This window comes from Bombina bombina, chromosome 6 (genome assembly GCF_027579735.1).
Source record: "Bombina bombina isolate aBomBom1 chromosome 6, aBomBom1.pri, whole genome shotgun sequence".
NCBI classification, from domain to species: Eukaryota; Metazoa; Chordata; class Amphibia; order Anura; family Bombinatoridae; genus Bombina; species Bombina bombina.
This window is the reverse complement of record NC_069504.1, coordinates 170,565,584-170,586,148: the sequence shown is the minus strand read 5'-3', so window position 1 is coordinate 170,586,148 and position 20,565 is coordinate 170,565,584. Positions and strand designations below refer to the sequence as shown.

Below are 20,565 nucleotides of genomic sequence, written 5' to 3'. Positions count from 1 at the left end.
CACAAATCAATATATCAATATATATATCATGACATTTACAAAAAGTAGAAAGAAAAACTTAATCCCATGTCAGGTCTGATAAGCCTGACGTTTGTTTTGTGCCTTTATAAAGGTAGTGGTGCAGACCCTTTAATTAGAGATAACAAAAAATTGTAAATAGAGATATATGAGAGGATAGCTATATCCTCCTTAACAGAAAGGGAATTCAGCACTTTTAAATTTCAAAACAGAATTGTTTTATATATGATCAACAAAGTTTAATCTCTGTGTGACACACCAATAAAAGAAACATAGTATACCTATACAAAACATTCCTGAGTATAATGTAACCACTACAGCTTCAAATAGCTGCAAACCTTGGCCACAAGTTAAAGTGAAAGTCAATCCTAGCGTTGTACAAACGCTAGGATTGACTATTGAAACAAATAAAGGGCGCCAAGCCGGATTTATCGCACGGCTATTGGCTAAGAGGTGAAAATCTCACCTCTCAGCACAAATTTTTTTAGCCGTGGGCTGCCATAGCAGCTAAGAACGGCGATCGATTGAAACAAATAAAGGAGCTTTATACATAAAGTATCTTATACTTCATGAATGAAAGTCCCCTTTATTTGTTTCAATAGTCAATCCTAGCGTTTGTACAACACTAAGATTGACTTTCACTTTAAAGACAGACATAGGTGATATACAGAGGGCATATATATATATATATATATCATTGTCAGTCAAGGCTTATAAAGACCACAACGGACAAAAAAACTCTCGGTACCCCTATGCGCCTGTGGAAGCGCAAATTTCTGGCATTATCAGTCTCTTCTTGGCACTGAGCCTTGGATAAAGCAGTTAAAAGAAGAACGTACTCCATGACAAGCTGTAAAAGAATGTATGATAAAGCTGTCCGCCTATGTTTGTATGGTGAAATATAGAACACGCAATTTAAGGAGAACTTTCAGTTCCCTATCGGCGCAAAGCAATGATATATAAGAAACTGGGCATATTTGTAGGTCAGGCTATGAAATTACACCTATTACTAATGTATATTGGTGCACTCCGGAGCGCGCCCGTACGCCTAGGCGAATGCAAGCGGAGTGTGTAAAAGTTTCTTTCAAATTTGCGCATTTATAGGGGCAGATTGCTTACATAAATATGGAGATATGGTCGTATGCATAGTTTTGGGCGCATTTGCGGGCAGATTACTTTGATAAATCGCCCCCTGTGTATTCCATCTTATTTACCAAAATTAACAGATGATTTTATTTTTTTAATGAATGCAGCAGGTTAAAATTAAGGGGCATATTTATCAAGCTCTGTATGCTGCTCCATAACCTGTCCGCCTGCTCTGAGGAGGCAGACAGAAATCAACCTGATCAAATACGATCGGGTTGATTGACACCCTGTGCTAGCGGCCGATTGGCCGGGGGCGGCATTGCACCAGCAGTTCAAAAGAACTGCTGCTACAATGATAAATGCAGACAGCGTATGCTGTTGGCATTTATCGATGTGCAACGGACATGATACGCTACTTTGTATCATGTCCACTCGCTCATTGATAAATATACCCCTAAAACAGAATCTGACACATTTCTATATTATTAAAGGGACAGCCTACTCCAGAATTGTTATTGTTTAAAAAGATAACTAAACCCTTTATTACCAATTCCCCAGTTTTGCATAATCAACACGGTTATATAAATATACTTTTACCTCTGTGATTACCTTATATCTAAGTCTCTGCAGACTGCCTCCTTATCTCATTTCTTTTGAAGGCATGCTGTTTTGCCAATCAGTGCTGGTTTTTAAATAACTCCAAGTCAGTGAGCACAATTTTATGTATTTGACACACATGAACTAGCAGTGTCTAACTGTAAAAACTGTCAAAATGCACTGAGATAAGAGGCAGTTCAACGGATTAGAAATTAGCATATGAGCCTACCTAGGTTTAGCTTTCTACAAAGAATATCAAGAGATCAAAGCAAATTTGATAATAAAAGTAAATTGGAAAGTTTTTTTTTTTAAATTGCATGCCCTATCTGAATCATGAAAGTTTAATTTTGAATAGCCTGTCCCTTTAATTTACATTTAGGGGCTTATTTATTGTTGTGTGAGCGGACATGATCCGATATTGCGGATCATGTCTGCTGCACATCGATAAATGCAGAAAGCATTTAATTTAATTTTGTTTGCTGTTCACTCACTTTGCATTTTGTTAATTGATAAAAATAAACTATCATTTCTATTTTTGAAAGCATTGTTACTTCATTTTTTCACACCTGCCTAAAACATTGTACAGGGAGTGCAGAATTATTAGGCAAGTTGTATTTTTGAGGATTAATTTTATTATTGAACAACAACCATGTTCTCAATGAACCCAAAAAACTCATTAATATCAAAGCTGAATATTTTTGGAAGTAGTTTTTAGTTTGTTTTTAGTTTTAGCTATTTTAGGGGGATATCTGTGTGTGCAGGTGACTATTACTGTGCATAATTATTAGGCAACTTAATAAAAAACAAATATATACCCATTTCAATTATTTATTTTTACCAGTGAAACCAATATAACATCTCAACATTCACAAATATACATTTCTGACATTCAAAAACAAAACAAAAACAATATAGCCACCTTTCTTTACAAGGACACTCAAAAGCCTGCCATCCATGGATTCTGTCAGTGTTTTGATCTGTTCACCATCAACATTGCGTGCAGCAGCAACCACAGCCTCCCAGACACTGTTCAGAGAGGTGTACTGTTTTCCCTCCTTGTAAATCTCACATTTGATGATGGACCACAGGTTCTCAATGGGGTTCAGATCAGGTGAACAAGGAGGCCATGTCATTAGATTTTCTTCTTTTATACCCTTTCTTGCCAGCCACGCTGTGGAGTACTTGGACGCGTGTGATGGAGCATTGTCCTGCATGAAAATCATGTTTTTCTTGAAGGATGCAGACTTCTTCCTGTACCACTGCTTGAAGAAGGTGTCTTCCAGAAACTGGCAGTAGGACTGGGAGTTCAGCTTGACTCCATCCTCAACCCGAAAAGGCCCCACAAGCTCATCTTTGATGATACCAGCCCAAACCAGTACTCCACCTCCACCTTGCTGGCGTCTGAGTCGGACAGGAGCTCTCTGCCCTTTACCAATCCAGCCACGGGCCCATCCATCTGGCCCATCAAGACTCACTCTCATTTCATCAGTCCATAAAACCTTAGAAAAATCAGTCTTGAGATATTTCTTGGCCCAGTCTTGACGTTTCAGCTTGTGTGTCTTGTTCAGTGGTGGTCGTCTTTCAGCCTTTCTTACCTTGGCCATGTCTCTGAGTATTGCACACCTTGTGCTTTTGGGCACTCCAGTGATGTTGCAGCTGTGAAATATGGCCAAACTGGTGGCAAGTGGCATTTTCTCAGTTCATGGGCAGTTATTTTGCGCCTTGGTTTTTCCACACGCTTCTTGTTTCCCTGTTGACTATTTTGAATGAAACGCTTGATTGTTCGATGATCACACTTCAGAAGCTTTGCAATTTTAAGAGTGCTGCATCCCTCTGCAAGATATCTCACTATTTTTGACTTTTCTGAGCCTGTCAAGTCCTTTTTTTGACCCATTTTGCCAAAGGAAAGGAAGTTGCCTAATAATTATGCACACCTGATATAGGGTGTTGATGTCATTAGACCACACCCCTTCTCATTACAGAGATGCACATCACCTAATATGCTTAATTGGTAGTAGGCTTTCGAGCCTATACAGCTTGGAGTAAGACAACATGCATAAAGAGGATGATGTGGTCAAAATACTCATTTGCCTAATAATTCTGCACTCCCTGTATACCTGTTGTTATCTCACATTATTTAATAATCTATAAATTCTTTCTCTGTGTATCGGAAATAATTCATCGATTTTTCTATCTATCTATCTATCTATCTATCTATCTCTAGTTTTGTTGAGTGAGGGTTTTTTCGTCTAAACATTATGGGCCCCATTACATATGCGGCATTGCACGCAAAAGCCGGCAACGCATGCGCAATGTCTATCTACCTGTCAACCGCAATCCCTCACCGCAATAACTAATAAAGTGTATTAACCCCTATATCCACCATCAAACCCACATCGCAAGTAATAACTAAATTATTAACCCCTATATCCGCCATTAACCCACAACGCAATAAACCCATTATAACTATTAACCCCTAAACCGCCAAAGTCCACAACGCAATAAACCTAACCCTAACCTAACCCCCATAACCTAACCCCCCTAACCTAACACCCCCTAAATGAACCCAAATTACCTAATGATGATACCAGCCCAAACCAGTACTCCACCTCCACCTTGCTGGCGTCTGAGTCGGACTGGAGCTCTCTGCCCTTTACCAATCCAGCCACGGGCCCATCCATCTGGCCCATCAAGACTCACTCTCATTTCATCAGTCCATAAAACCTTAGAAAAATCAGTCTTGAGATATTTCTTGGCCCAGTCTTGACGTTTCAGCTTGTGTGTCTTGTTCAGTGGTGGTCGTCTTTCAGCCTTTCTTACCTTGGCCATGTCTCTGAGTATTGCACACCTTGTGCTTTTGGGCACTCCAGTGATGTTGCAGCTCTGAAATATGGCCAAACTGGTGGCAAGTGGCATTTTCTCAGTTTATGGGCAGTTATTTTGCGCCTTGGTTTTTCCACACGCTTCTTGCGACCCTGTTGACTATTTTGAATGAAACGCTTGATTGTTCGATGATCACACTTCAGAAGCTTTGCAATTTTAAGAGTGCTGCATCCCTCTGCAAGATATCTCACTATTTTTGACTTTTCTGAGCCTGTCAAGTCCTTCTTTTGACCCATTTTGCCAAAGGAAAGGAAGTTGCCTAATAATTATACACACCTGATATAGGGTGTTGATGTCATTAGACCACACCCCTTCTCATTACAGAGATGCACATCACCTAATATGCTTAATTGGTAGTAGGCTTTCAAGCCTATACAGCTTGGAGTAAGACAACATGCATAAAGAGGATGATGTGGTCAAAATACTCATTTGCCTAATAATTCTGCACTCCCTGTATACCTGTTGTTATCTCACATTATTTAATAATCTATAAATTCTTTCTCTGTGTATCGGAAATAATTCATCCATTTTTCTATCTATCTATCTATCTATCTATCTATCTATCTATCTATCTATCTATCTATCTCTAGTTTGGTTGAGTGAGGGTTTTTTCGTCTAAACATTATGGGCCCCATTACATATGCGGCATTGCACGCAAAAGCCGGCAACGCATGCGCAATGTCTATCTACCTGTCAACCGCAATCCCTCACCGCAATAACTAATAAAGTGTATTAACCCCTATATCCGCCATCAAACCCACATCGCAAGTAATAACTAAATTATTAACCCCTATATCCGCCATTAACCCACAACGCAATAAACCCATTATAACTATTAACCCCTAAACCGCCAAAGTCCACAACGCAATAAACCTAACCCTAACCTAACCCCCCCTAACCTAACCCCCATAACCTAACCCCCCTAACCTAACACCCCCTAAATGAACCCAAATTACCTAATTTACAAAATACTAAAGTTACTATTAAATTTTAAAAAAACTAACACTACTTTAAAATACAAATAAACGAAATATAAATTAAAGGGACAGTCTAATCAAAATTCTGGAGTAGACTGTCCCTTTAAGCTACAATTACATAAAATAAAAAAGAAAATTACCAAATTTTAAAAAATTATACCTAATCCCTATGAAAATAAAAAAGCCCCCCCAAATAAAAACACCCCCTACTCTAATAAACTACCAGTAGCCCTTAAAAGGGCTCTTTGCAGGGCATTGCCCCAAGATAATCAGCTCTTTTACAGGAAAATACACACAAAAAACCTTAACAGTAAAACCCCCCACCCACCAAACCCCCCCCCCAAATAAAATAACCTAACACTAAAAACCCTAAACTACCCATTTCCCTGAAAAGGGCATTCAGCTCTGTTACTGCCCACCCTATCTAAATAAAATATATATATAAAAAAAACCTTAAAAAAACCCTAAGTCTAAGCCCCAGGTTGCTACTCACCGTTCTTGAAGTCCGGCGGAGATTGTCCTGTTCCAGGCGGTGAGGTCTTCTTCCAAGCGGCGACCTCTTCTTTCTTCTTCCTGGAACATCCTTCATGGAGCGGAGCTGAAGACCGTCGACCCTGGAACTGAAGACCGACGACCGCGGAGCCATGGAGGGTCCTCTTCGTACGATTTTAGCCGCACACTGGATAGAGAATTCAAGGGGCGCGATTAAAAAATGGTGTCCCTTGAATTCCTATTGGCTGATTTCATTCTTCAAATTCAAATCAGCCAATAGGATGAAAGCTACTCAAATCCTATTGGTTGTTCAAATCAGCCAATAGGATGAGAGCTACTGAAATTCTATTGGCTATTCAAATCAGCCAATAGAATTTCAGTAGCTCTCATCCTATTGGCTGATTTGAACAGCCAATAGGATTTGAGCAGCTTTCATACTATTGGCTGGTTTGAATTTTAAGAATCAAATCAGCCAATAGGAATTCAAGGGATGCCATTTTTAATTGCGCACCTTGAATTCTCTATCCAGTGTGCGGCAAAGATCGTATGAAGAGGATCATCCACGCTCCATGGCTCCACGGTCGCCGGTCTTCAGTTCCTGGGTCGACGGTCTTCAGCTTCACGGTCTTCAGTCTTCAGCTCCGAGAAGGATGTTCCAGGAAAAAGAAAGAAGAGGTTGCCGCTTGGAAGAAGACTTCACCGTCTGGAACAGAACCTTCTCCTCCGAACTTCAGGAACGGTGAGTAGCAACCTGGGGCTTAGACTTAGGGTTTTTTAAGGTTTTTTTTTTTATTTTTATTTTATTTAGATAGGGTGGGCAGTAAAAGAGCTTAATACCATTTTAAGGGCAATGCCCAGCAAATGCCCTTTTCAGGGCAATGGGTAGTTTAATTTTCTTTTTTATTTTCTGTAATCTTAGATTTTTTTATTTCCTGTAATTGTAGCTTAAAGGGACAGTCTACTCCAGAATTTTGATTAGACTGTCCCTTTAATTTATACTTAGTTTATTTGTATTTTTAAAGTAGTGTTAGTTTTTTTAAATTTAATAGTAACTTTAGTATTTTGTAAATTAGGTAATTTGGGTTCATTTAGGGGGTGTTAGGTTAGGGGTGTTAGGTTAGGGGGGTTAGGGGTTAGGTTTATTGTGTTGTGGGATTTGGCGGTTTAGTGGTTAATAGTTTTAATGGTTTTTTTGCGTTGTGGGTTAATGGCGAATTAGGGGTTAATAGTTTTAATAGGTAGTTTGCGATGTTGGGGTTGGCAGGTATAGGGGTTAATAATTCAGTTATTACTTGCGGTGTGGGTTTGATGGCAGATTTAGGGGTTAATAATTTAGTTATTACTTGCGGTGTGGGTTTGATTGTGGATTTAGGGGTTAATAATTTAGTTATTACTTGCGGTGTGGGTTTGATGGCGTATATAGGGGTTAATAGTTTAATTAGGCTTATTGTGTCATGGGGGTTGTCGGTCTAGGGGTTAATACATTTATTGTGAGTAGTGAGAGGGGGGATTGCGGTTATAGGGGTTTTTACGTGTCGGGTTTATTTTTGGGAGGCGTGTTAGACTTTTACGGAAGATTTGTTATTTTCTTTACTTTTCTTAGGCGCCGGCAGTTTCTAAAGTGCCGTAAGTCACTTGCGACTCCAGAAATTTTTATTTACGGTCATTCCTGGACATCGCTAGTTTATCAGACTTACAGCACTTTATGAACTGCCGGCGCCGTATATGTAATAGCCCGATGTGCGAGGGGAAATTACGGGCGGCACGGGTTGCAGCGCTTGCGCTGAAGCCTGCGCCGTATATGTAATCATGCCCTATGTTTTTGTGTTAGTGCTACAGGATTTGGCTGCCCTTTACAAATAATCAAAATAACAACAATCATTATCATAATGTTAATATTTTACTAAATTGTGCTTCACTCGAGAAAAACTAACACAAATCTCAAAAAAATAATTTTATTCTTTATTTGTATGAAATTGTCCATTATTAAAATGTATTAAAATGTAGTTTATGAGTTTAGATATCCAAGCACTTTGTGATAAGCATACATATGAATATAATTTCTTTCTTGTAGCCACATTATGTGCAGTGGTATCAGTAGGGATTTGCGACCTGGTAGATTTGCAGACCTCCACATTTAGTGTAAGAATTCCATTTAGTAGCACTCCTGTAATTCAATACCATTCCTATATACCAGAGCTTTCCAAACTTTTCATGTTGGTGACACACTTTTTAGACCTACATAATTTCGCGACACAGTAATTAATTCAGTTGTACTAGCAAAAAGGAGGTTAAACTAACTTGTTTTAAGAGATACGGACACATACATAAATTATATAATAATGAAATTTGCAAGTAACAGTATGTATGTGCAAGAATTAAAAAAAATGTTTAATAACACCAATAGCTACTTACTATTTTAATGGGATGTATGAGGTTGATGGGATGAACACAATTTCTGAATATTTGGTGGAATATTAGATAAAGACACTCACATTTCATCATCAAGCATTTTTAAGTTTCCACTTCCTATCCTTATATCAAGAGCAAGAGCAGCAATGCACTACTGGGAGCTAGTTGCAAAAAAACCCACTGACTTCTGCTCAGCGTTTAAGCTGCCGCCCTCAGAGCTTGGTGAGTCCGATTGACTACTGCCCACGCTGCAAACACACTGCTGTCCCACTCAATGACTACACATGCAGTCACAAGCCAATTAAGCAGACTACACGTGCAGTCAGGAGTCAATGTGCCGCCAATGGGAATAGTTTCAGTTCCCACTGAGCTGCGCCAATTGGTTAAGATGATCTGTGACCCACAAGGTATCAATGATGTGTCAACCATGTGATATGCGTAGCAGGCAGGCAAAAGTCAGAAACCAAAAAAATAAATAAATTTAAAAAAATTTGTGCTGTTGCAGGGACACACCTACACACTGCTGCCGACACACTAGTGTGTCCCGACACACAGTTTGGAAAGCACTGCTATATACAGTACTTGTGATCCAAAATGTTTTTCAGGTTTGGTAAACCTAGGGTGTACCTTAAAAATTCATGCCACATTCCACATTTATATTTAAATTCCTGTGGCATCTGATAACCATAATACAGTGAACTAAACACATTTTAAAATTGAGAGTTTGTGATTCAACTTAGACAGCATGACCAATATGGGATATTTTCAACATCAGCCTTAATTCAGTGTGACGCCCCAAAGTGCCTTTCATCCTTAATTAGAATCATTTCTATATACTATCCTCACAGAAGGAGTAACATTTTCTGTACACAGTCCATTATTGCAATGTTACATTTATTATCAAAAGCTCTTAAAATTGTGACTTTCTAGTTATCAGAACTGAAAATATCTTTCCCTACTTGGCTTTTAACAGGTCTGCAAAACAGAGCACTTTATACTAACAATATGATGTAGCAGGTCTTACCAGCTGCAATCTCAAGCCCAGATTGGCTCCTCAAAATGAGGCAAGTGGTGGGTTGAATTTGGCTATTAATGAACAATTGCAACAAACAAGATAATTTTTTTTTTAAATATTCATTTGGCTAATGTGTTATCACAACAAGGCACCAAAAATGTCTTGTAATTAGATGGTAATGGTATTTACTGTCTCTTTAAGTTGACATTAATTTCGCCATTGAAATGTTTCCATACGCTAAATATAACATTCATAAATTACATAAAAATGTTGATTCCTAAAGACTTAAATTGAAAACAATGAAAATCAAAAATGTAATGTTAATATTTGAATATTCAAATTTTATATAAAATACTTGTGTGTTATTCCGAGTATGGAAAATTTTAATTTATTTGTAAAAGACAAATGTGACCAGTGTTTGCTCTATTTAAAAAATGTGCCAAAACATTCTCCCACGACTAATAGTAGAGGTCTCGCTGGTGGTCTTTTTTTTTTTTTTAACATGTTTTTAATGTGGCTGTGCTGGTGATAATGCTCTTAACTTCATTTTGATGAATATTTAATTATAATGGTGGGGCTTTTCCCCATAGAACGTAAGAGTAGGGTGATGGAATAGCTTACTCATTAAACTGTTGTTAGTTACATTCAAGGTTTTAACCCAATTCTGATTAATTACCAGATCCTTCCTCTATGGTATTATGATTATAAAATCTTGTATCCCAGCTTATTGTTTTGTAAGGTTATTAAAACGATGGGTGAATCAAACAACCACAGGTGTATTTATATAAAATGTGTGTGTAGCATGTGTTTTAACAATGGTGTGTGATTAAATTTCCCACATTAACAATCATCTTTTTAATCATTGTAAAAACATATGCTAAACCTGAATTGTTATCAGTCATGAGGACTGAAACAATTCCCCATACCAGCTAAGCATATGGCTTAGAAGCATGGCCTAGTCATAGCAGTTTATAGCTTGTTAAAAGCATGCTAAAGGATAGTGCAATATGCAGAGACTTTATTTAGAAATATGCAAGTATATTGTGCTCTAAACATGAGTGATACATAATTTTGTCTAAATATGCTGTTTATTAGTAGGTTTTGAAAGAAAGGTTTGTTAATTCATGGAATAAACTTCCATTAAAGACTAGATTTATTAAATGCAGCGGATCATGTCCGCCCAACATTGATAAATGCCGAAAGCATACGCTGTCAGCATTTTACATTGCACAAGCATCTTGTGAATTGCTTGTGTAATGCCGCCCCCTGCACATTCCTGGCCAATCGGCCGCTAGCAGGAGGTGTCAATCATCCCGATCGTATCTGATTGGGATATTTGCAGTCCACCACCTTAGAGGAGGCAGAGAAATTAAGGAGCAGCAGTCTTACGAGGCCTGCTTCTAAACTTTTGTTTCCGGCTCACCAGAAATTACGGAGGTAGATGGCAGCATCCGCTGCTTAATAAATCTACAGGGCCGGACTATATACCAACCCGGTGCACAGTAAGTGATTTGTTTATACTATCTTAGGGACTGAGAAGATAATCCCGAGAGTTGTGTAGGGCCAGTGGTCTTAGTTGGAAAGGGAATCTATAATTGTAGTCCATAGCCCTACTATTAGCACAAACTGAAGACTGTTCCTGTAGAGGCCTCATCTATACTTTATTAATAAAGGGACGGCCCCACTTACTGCGAAAGTTAACAATTGAGTAAATAAAGAAGGGGGATATCAATAGCCACACTAGCCTGACTCCACTCGACTATTTTACCAGGGAAAAAAAGGTGGCCTATAACATTGCCAGCAAAAGTGGTCAGAAGAGACCAAGAATATTAAAGTGACCCATATTACTCTCATTAAGGTGGTTAAACCTATCTGTACTATCAGACCATAGTTGAAGACATTCCCAGAACAAAAGGGAACTAGATTTCACCTTCCCCCTCCATTTCCCACTGTTCTGATTGGCAGTGGGTCATATCCCTGCAACCCTTTCCTGATCCAGAGGTGATGTGTTCCCCGGGGGGAGGTGAGAGGGACCGAACCAAGCACACTTGTGTGCCAGAATCCCAGCAATACACACAGAAAAATATCCTCCTATCCATATACTCTCTGGGCTAACACATATAATTTAGACAAGATGATGCAAATTTCTGCCTAAATGGGACCTAGGGGGTTGAAGTGGGGAACACCACGCAACAGTGTGGAGGAGGGCCTATAGCTACATTGATTAGTGAGTGCACGTACCAAAAGAAGGAACAAGAGTGTGGGAGTCATAATGGCACACTCTAAAAAGAAGAAGCAGAGGCAATTAGACGGCCTAAAGAAGACTGTTGCTGATCACTTTCATAGCAAAGCTGTGATTGACAGAGAGGGCTCAGAAGATGAGTCAAGGGATTCACTGCACTGCTTCCAGGATCACCCAACTAGTAGCCCACCTGAAGTACTACGACAAAGAGATAGGGATAATTCAGTGATGGAGTCTATCAAGGCTCTGTCCTCTAAAATGGATAGCCACTATGCCTTTCTAAAGAGTGACATCAAAACCTCTGTGTCAAAATTAAAAAGAGACATTAGTGCTCTGGGAGAGAGTACAGAATCAATTGAATGGAGACAAGGAGACCTATCAGTTGACCAAGCTAACTTACTATCTTACTCGCAATACGTAGCTGAACAGATCTCTGATCTAGAAACGAAGTTGGCGGATTTGGAGGACAGATCTCGCCGCAATAACGTGAGAGTTAGGGGGATCTCGGGGGAGATCTCGGCGACGGAACTTCCTGATTTCCTGAAAGGGATTATACAAAGCTATCCTGGGGAGTTGCCAAGACACAGAAGTAGTGATGTCGCGAACCTAAAATTTTGTGTTCGCGAACGGCAGACTCGAACTTCCACAACTGTTCGCGAACGGGCAAACCGAGCGAACCGCCATAGACTTCAATAGGCAGGCGAATTTTAAAACCCACAGGGACTCTTTCTGGCCACAATAGTGATGGAAAAGTTGTTTCAAGGGGACTAACACCTGGACTGTGGCATGCCGGAGGGGGATCCATGGCAAAACTCCCATGGAAAATTACTTAGTTGATGCAGAGTCTGTTTTTAAGCCATAAAGGGCATAAATCACCTAACATTCCTAAATTGTTTGGAATAACGTGCTTTGAAACATCAGGCATGTTTCACAGTCAAAAAAGTTTTTTTTTTTTAATTTACACTGTTACACCAGATATGAGTGGTAGCAATGGGCAAGTGGGCACAGTATATGCTGTGATCCTGGCACACACGCTGGCAGGCAGGCAGGCAACTGCAATTAGATTACACTAGCAGGCTGATGTTTCACAGTCAAAAAAGTTTTTTTTTTTTAAATTTACACTACTGTTACACCAGATATGAGTGGTGGCACTAGGCAAGTGGGCCTGGCACACACGCTGGCAGGCAGGCAACTGCAATTAGATTACACTAGCAGACTGATGTTTCACACTCAAAAAAGTTTTTTTTTTTAAAATTTACACTACTGTTACACCAGATATGAGTGGTGGCACTGGGCAAGTGGGCCTGGCACACACGCTGGCAGGCAGGCAACTGCAATTAGATTACACAAGCAGACTGATGTTTCACAGTCCAAAAAGTTTTGTTTTTTTTAATTTACACTACTGTTACACCAGAAATGAGTGGTGGCACTGGGCAAGTGGGCACAGTATACGCTGTGAGCCTGGCACACACGCTGGCAGGCAGGCAGGCAGGCAACTGCAATTAGATTACACTAGCAGACTGATGTTTCACAGTCAAAAAAGTTTTTTTTTTAAATTTACACTACTGTTACAACAGATATGAGTGGTGGCACTGGGCAAGTGGGCCTGGCACACACACTGGCAGGCAGGCAACTGCAATTAGATTACACAAGCAGACTGATGTTTCACAGTCCAAAAAGTTTTGTTTTTTTTAATTTACACTACTGTTACACCAGAAATGAGTGGTGGCACTGGGCAAGTGGGCACAGTATACGCTGTGAGCCTGGCACACACGCTGGCAGGCAGGCAGGCAGGCAACTGCAATTAGATTACACTAGCAGACTGATGTTTCACAGTCAAAAAAGTTTTTTTTTTAAATTTACACTACTGTTACAACAGATATGAGTGGTGGCACTGGGCAAGTGGGCCTGGCACACACACTGGCAGGCAGGCAACTGCAATTAGATTACACAAGCAGACTGATGTTTCACAGTCAAAAAAGTTTTTTTTTTTTTAAATTTACACTACTGTTACATCAGATATGAGTGGTGGCACTGGGCAAGTGGGCACAGTATACGCTGTGAGCCTGGCACACACGCTGGCAGGCAGGCAACTGCAATTAGATTACACTAGCAGACTGATGTTTCACAGTCAAAAAAGTTTTTTTTTTTAAATTTACACTACTGTTACACCAGATATGAGTGGTGGCACTGGGCAAGTGGGCCTGGCACACACGCTGGCAGGCAGGCAGGCAGGCAACAGCAATTAGATTACACAAGCAGACTGATGTTTCACAGTCAAAAAAGTTTTTTTTTTTTAAATTTACACTACTGTTACACCAGATATGAGTGGTGGCACTGGGCAAGTGGGCACAGTATACGCTGTGAGCCTGGCACACACACTGGCAGGCAGGCAACTGCAATTAGATTACACTAGCAGACTGATGTTTCACAGTCAAAAAAGTTTTTTTTTTTTAAATTTATACTACTGTTACAACAGATATGAGTGGTGGCACTGGGCAAGTGGGCCTGGCACACACGCTGGCAGGCAACTGCAATTAGATTACACTAGCAGACTGATGTTTCACACTCAAAAAAGTTTTTTTTTTTTAATTTATATTACTGTTGCAACAGATATGAGTGGTGGCACTGGGCAAGTGGGCCTGGCAAACACGCTGGCAGGCAGGCAGGCAACTTCAATTAGATTACACTAGCAGACTGATGTTTCACACTCAAAAAAGTTTTTTTTTTTAAATTTACACTACTGTTACACCAGATATGAGTGGTGGCACTGGGCAAGTGGGCCTGGCACACACGCTGGCAGGCAGGCAACTGCAATTAGATTACACAAGCAGACTGATGTTTCACAGTCAAAAAAGTTTTTGTTTTTTTTAATTTACACTACTGTTACACCAGAAATGAGTGGTGGCACTGGGCAAGTGGGCACAGTATACGCTGTGAGCCTGGCACACACGCTGGCAGGCAGGCAGGCAACTGCAATTAGATTACACTAGCAGACTGATGTTTCACAGTCAAAAAAGTTTTTTTTTTTAAATTTACACTACTGTTACAACAGATATGAGTGGTGGCACTGGGCAAGTGGGCCTGGCACACACGCTGGCAGGCAGGCAACTGCAATTAGATTACACAAGCAGACTGATGTTTCACAGTCAAAAAAGTTTTTTTTTTTTAAATTTACACTACTGTTACACCAGATATGAGTGGTGGCACTGGGCAAGTGGGCACAGTATACGCTGTGAGCCTGGCACACACGCTGGCAGGCAGGCAACTGCAATTAGATTACACTAGCAGACTGATGTTTCACAGTCAAAAAAGTTTTTTTTTTTAAATTTATACTACTGTTACAACAGATATGAGTGGTGGCACTGGGCAAGTGGGCCTGGCACACACGCTGGCAGGCAGGCAGGCAACTGCAATTAGATTACACAAGCAGACTGATGTTTCACAGTCAAAAAAGTTTTTTTAAAAATGTACACTACTGTTACACCAGATATGAGTGGTGGCACTGGGCAAGTGGGCACAGTATACGCTGTGAGCCTGGCACACACGCTGGCAGGCAGGCAACTGCAATTAGATTACACTAGCAGACTGATGTTTCACAGTCAAAAAAGTTTTTTTTAAATTTACACTACTGTTACAACAGATATGAGTGGTGGCACTGGGCAAGTGGGCCTGGCACACAAGCTGGCAGGCAGGCAGGCAACTGCAATTAGATTACACAAGCAGACTGATGTTTCACAGTCAAAAAAGTTTTTTTTTTTAAATTTACACTACTGTTACAACAGATATGAGTGGTGGCACTGGGCAAGTGGGCCTGGCACACACGCTGGCAGGCAGGCAACTGCAATTAGATTACACTAGCAGACTGATGTTTCACAGTCAAAAAAGTTTTTTTTTTTTTAAATTTACACTACTGTTACACCAGATATGAGTGGTGGCACTGGGCAAGTGGCTTGGCAGGCAGGCAACTGCAATTAGATTACACAGGGAAAAAAAAAAAAAAAACAGTTTACTCAATGATGACGAATAGGGGGCGGATCGAACATCGCATATGTTCGCCTACCGTTGCAAACGCGAACAAGCTATGTTCGCCGGGAACTATTCGCCGGCGAACAATTTGCGACATCACTACACAGAAGCCATAATGGATAGAGCCCACAGAGCTCTCAGACCTAAAAGTGCATCCCAGGATCAACCAAGAGATGTCATTATTAGATTCCACTACTTCACTTTTAAAGAAAAGCTTATCAGAGCAGCCTTCAGCACAAAAACTCTCCTGGACCCCTGTGTAAACATCCAGATATTTCAAGATCTATCAGCACATACGATTTCAAAGAGAAGATCCTTTATGCCGGTGACACAGTCCCTACGGAAAGCAGGAATCAAGTATAGATGGGGATTTCCTGTTAAACTGTATTTTCAACACGACAACAAGACACATATCATCTCAGATCTGGAGCAGGGCCTTAACTTGCTGAAAAAGATGAACCTAGACATATATAATCTTGCACAAGCTTCACCTAAAGAATCTGTAACTAGTCTACGTGCGGCAGCCCCAGCTTGGGATCTTTTGCCTAAAAGGAGCCCTGCAGCTGTCAAAAGAAAAGAACAGATACCGGGACATACCTAATTTATTGTGTGTTGAGGGAAGTATTTACCCAGCTCTACGGATAAGGTAATATAGTACAGTATAGTAACTGTTCTTACGTTGGTTATCAAAGACTATGCTGACACCCTCTATCAAGAAGAAGGGGAGTAAAGCCATTTATGTTGATACATGCAGCCGAATGAGATAGAGACTTACAAATCCGGATGAGCCCCTTAGGCTGTTGACTGTTATGTTGGATTATTGAAGGGAAATGAAAAGGAAAGGGGAGGAAAAGGGAAGGAAAAAAGTAGTGAATTGTTATGCATGTACTACATTTGTAAATCAAAATATGTTGAGTTTGTTATCCCCCCACTGTTATGGTACTATGTATGTTAAATATGGGTCAATAGACAACAGAAGCCTCAGCAAATTCAGTCACAGAATCTCTAAATGATCTATCCGAAGGGATATAATACAGGGGGCTTTATAAGAATATGGGGCTCCCACATGTCTGAAGAGTAGGCAGTAACAAATTAGGCTACCACGAGGCATTAACGTCAGCATGGGTAAATCTAGAGAATAGGCCACTGATAGTGAAATTAGGGAGCTGTCTTGCAGTGCACTCATCACTACTTGGTATAAGAGAGGGTTTCTATACAAGAGGGGAGTCACCTACAGGTGGCCAATTGGTGTGGAGTTGAGGGATACTTTACATTAGGCCCATAGGTAATTCATGAGGGAAAAGTCAGACTATACAGTAGAGCTAGACGGTGACTGGGTGGCCTGCGAGATAGAGCCATGGACCGATGCTGTAGGCTGGGACAATTTTAACCCACTTGAGTTAAACACACTTTATTGTGCTTGGTTAATATTTTCTACACTGTGTTCAAATTTATGTATACATATATGTTTGTATTCAGCAGGGGGAGCCCCCCCCCCCCAACCAACCCCTTCCTTATATATTAATTTCTTACTTTCACCTGTGTGTTCCTTTTTTTTTACCCTTCTTTTTTTATATTTATGTTCTTGCTTTTTATCTAATTCTCCTCCATTTGGCTCAACTCTCCAATTACATACTACTATCCGAGAGGAGAAATAGAGCTTTCTCTTCTGCATTATATTATAAGCCTCTCTGATCTCTGCCATCACCCCCCTCCTTTTATTCTCCTCTTACACACCAAATAATATATTAAGCTGGTTTATAATTACACTGTGCTAAGGTGGTGGATATCCACCACACATACTTAATAGCTTATTTAGTAACAGTACATTCATACTGTGTCTGGATGGTATATTCCCAGCGGTAAGTCTGGGTTATTTAAGGAGCGGCTTTGGTCCTCTATTTTTAATTATTTCCTGATTCATATCATAGGAATATATTGTTGAAATACTCTTGTTATTTTGGTGAACATTAGCGCTTAGCCTCTTCTCCAGAAGACAAGTGGGTCGTGTTTTTTTTTTTTTCTCTTCCTTTTCTTTTATCGGGTTCATACAAGAAACGAACTGGATGCAGGCAAAAGATAGCACTTACCGCTTTTGCAATTACTCACTGGTTGTAGCGGCGTCACTCAACACTAAGTCGAGGGGGGTGGCCATATTAATCAAAGACTCCCTCGCATTCAAAACAATCTATACCGAGAGAGATAAGCAAGCAAGATATATCATTATAGTGTGCAAGATTAACAATGTACTTTTAACATTAGTGAATGTCTATGCTCCAAATTCTGGCCAAATTAGATTTTTGAGGAAACTCCTGAGGCGGGTGTCCACTATTAGGCAGGGGGAGTTGATAGTGGGCGGTGACTTCATCTTAGTTTGGGACCCGTCTATAGATAGACAACTTCCTCTATGGGGAAGTGCAGATAGGGCAGCTGGGTCACTTTCTCTGGCCTTTCAGAACCTTATGGCCCAATATCAGCTATATGACAGGTGGAGAGCTTTGAATTCAGTAGAGAGAGATTTTACCTTTTATTCGAATCCCCACAAGTCCTACTCTAGGCTCGATACCTTTTTTGCTTCTCCTAGGTTTCTAGATAAGATCACACACTCTAAAATACTCCCCTCTTACTGGTCGGACCACCAGGTGGTTTTGGCTGTCGTGGGCATTTGCCTGAATAAAGGTGGCTTCTCTTGGAAACTAGCTGACTGGCTTTTTAGTACCCCTAAGCAGAAAACAGAGATTGTCCGGGTTATCAAGGACTTCTTCAATATAAACGACAATGGGCAAACCTCCATACAGATACTATGGGCAGCCTTTAAAGCTTTTATAAGGGGATATTTTCTTAAGCAGGAAGCTGTAGCTAGAAAAAGAAGGGGAGGATCTCTGGCGGAATTAACATGCCACCTGCGAGGTCTTCAACGTCAACTTAATGACAGATTCTCTCATCGGATTAATGATCAGATCCAGGCAACCAGATCCCAGATTAGAAACTTAGAGCTATTGAGGGTGCAAAGAACACTGGAGAGATTCAAGCAGATATATTACTACAGTAATAATAAGGCATCCACCCAGTTGGCCAACAAACTCCGAAAAAAGATGGCACAGCGTAGGATTTTAGCATTAAAGGAGGGACCCAATATTTGGACCTCTCCTGGGGATATAGGTACAACCTTTCATAGGTATTATAGATCCCTCTATAATTTAAACCCCTCAGTCAGAGACAATTACCTAAATAAGACACAAATAAAGCAATATCTGGGGACCCTTAAGCTTCCAGCTCTAACATCCGAAAAAATGGATCAGTTGAGGGGACCGGTTTCTTTTGAGGAGGTCACCTCAGTTCTGAGGCACTTCAAAGAAGGAAAGGCCCTGGGCCCAGACGTTTTCTCTGGTAGATTCTATAAAAACTTTAGCGAACAATTGACCCCTATCCTCCTTAGATTCTTTAATGAAGCAATCACATTAGGTAAGTTCAAGGCTGAGTTTCTAGAGGCCTCTATCATCACATTACTGAAACCAGATAAGGAGGTTCCCCTCCTCGCCCTGTCACTAGACGCCGAGAAGGCCTTTGACAGGGTGAGGTGGGATTACCTTTGGGAGGTGCTGGAGGTGTTTGCAATCCCCAGTGAGTTCAGAACAGCAGTACAGGCACTATACTCGAATCCTTCAGCAAGAATAAGGGGGATGGACTTTGTGTCCCATAAGTTGGACATTTCGAATGGCACACGTCAGGGGTGCCCTCTGTCACCGCTTTTGTTTGCGTTGGTGGTGGAGCCGCTGGTGCAGGCGATTAGACAGGATGAAGATATTAGGGGTATAGAGATTGGGGACTCCCAACATAAAATAGCTCTATTTGCAGAGGATGTTACTTTACTACTAACCTCCCTCTGTACATCTCTGCCAGCAGTTATGTCTATTTTGAAGCTATTTGGAAGCCTTAGTTACTATAAGCTAAATGAAACAAAAACTGAAGTGTTTCATGTTAAAGTTGGAACGGAGGACTTGATGTACCTTCAGAGTAGATATAAATTTAATTGGTCAGTAGACTTTATCAAGCATTTGGGGGTCTTTCTGGGGCCAGACATTCCGGCTGTCATTACTAGAAACTATACGGACAGGCTACCTGAGTTTAAGTGACTACTGAACTCCTGGGAGTTTGCGGAAATATGGTGGACAGGCAGCATAGCAGCCATAAAAATGCCTTTCCTCCCCAAGATTATCTTTTTATTTAGATGTATCCCAATGCAGGTACCTAGATCTATATTGAACAAACTACAAGGTATGGCGACCAAGTACATATGGAAAGGAAAAAGGCTGCAAACTTCCAGGGCCTTATTGCAAGGGTCCATAGACAGGGGTGGACTGGCACTGCAGAATCTGATCCATTATCATGATGCAGCACGTCTGTCCCATGTCCTAGCTTGGGGGCAATCAACAAGCTCCTATGGGTGGCAGGTTGTAGAGCAAGCACTTTTACCTCACTCTAGGTCTTTCGGACTTGATTTGGATCCCAACTCACTATAGACGGCAGATGGGAATTGATCACCCCATACTGCTTGACAATCTGAATTTTTGGGATAGAGTTAAACATATGGGTGGTGTTGCTCCCCACCCTTCGCCAATATACCCCCTTAGGAGCATAACTAGATGCATGCTAGAGACACATAGCTCCCTTTGGGACAACTTGGATAGTGGTTGCATTAGAGACTCATACGAGAACGATAGATGGTTGAATTTGCAAGACTTCATCGATAAACTTAATCTACCTCAGAAACATAATTTTGAGGTAATTAGAGTGTTCAGCCTGATGAGAGC

General features: G+C 40.6%; 1 protein-coding gene across 1 annotated transcript in view; it reads left to right on the top strand.

The window, feature by feature from the left end:
• CPED1 (cadherin like and PC-esterase domain containing 1) overlaps nt 1-8,154 on the top strand; it is a 654,007-nt gene extending 645,853 nt beyond the window's left edge. Inside the window, exon 22 of the mRNA XM_053719194.1 lies at nt 8,128-8,154. Coding sequence (XP_053575169.1) covers nt 8,128-8,154 — 27 coding nt within the window. The remainder of the gene's footprint in view (nt 1-8,127) is intronic.
• The last annotated feature ends 12,411 nt before the right edge of the window (nt 8,155-20,565 follow it).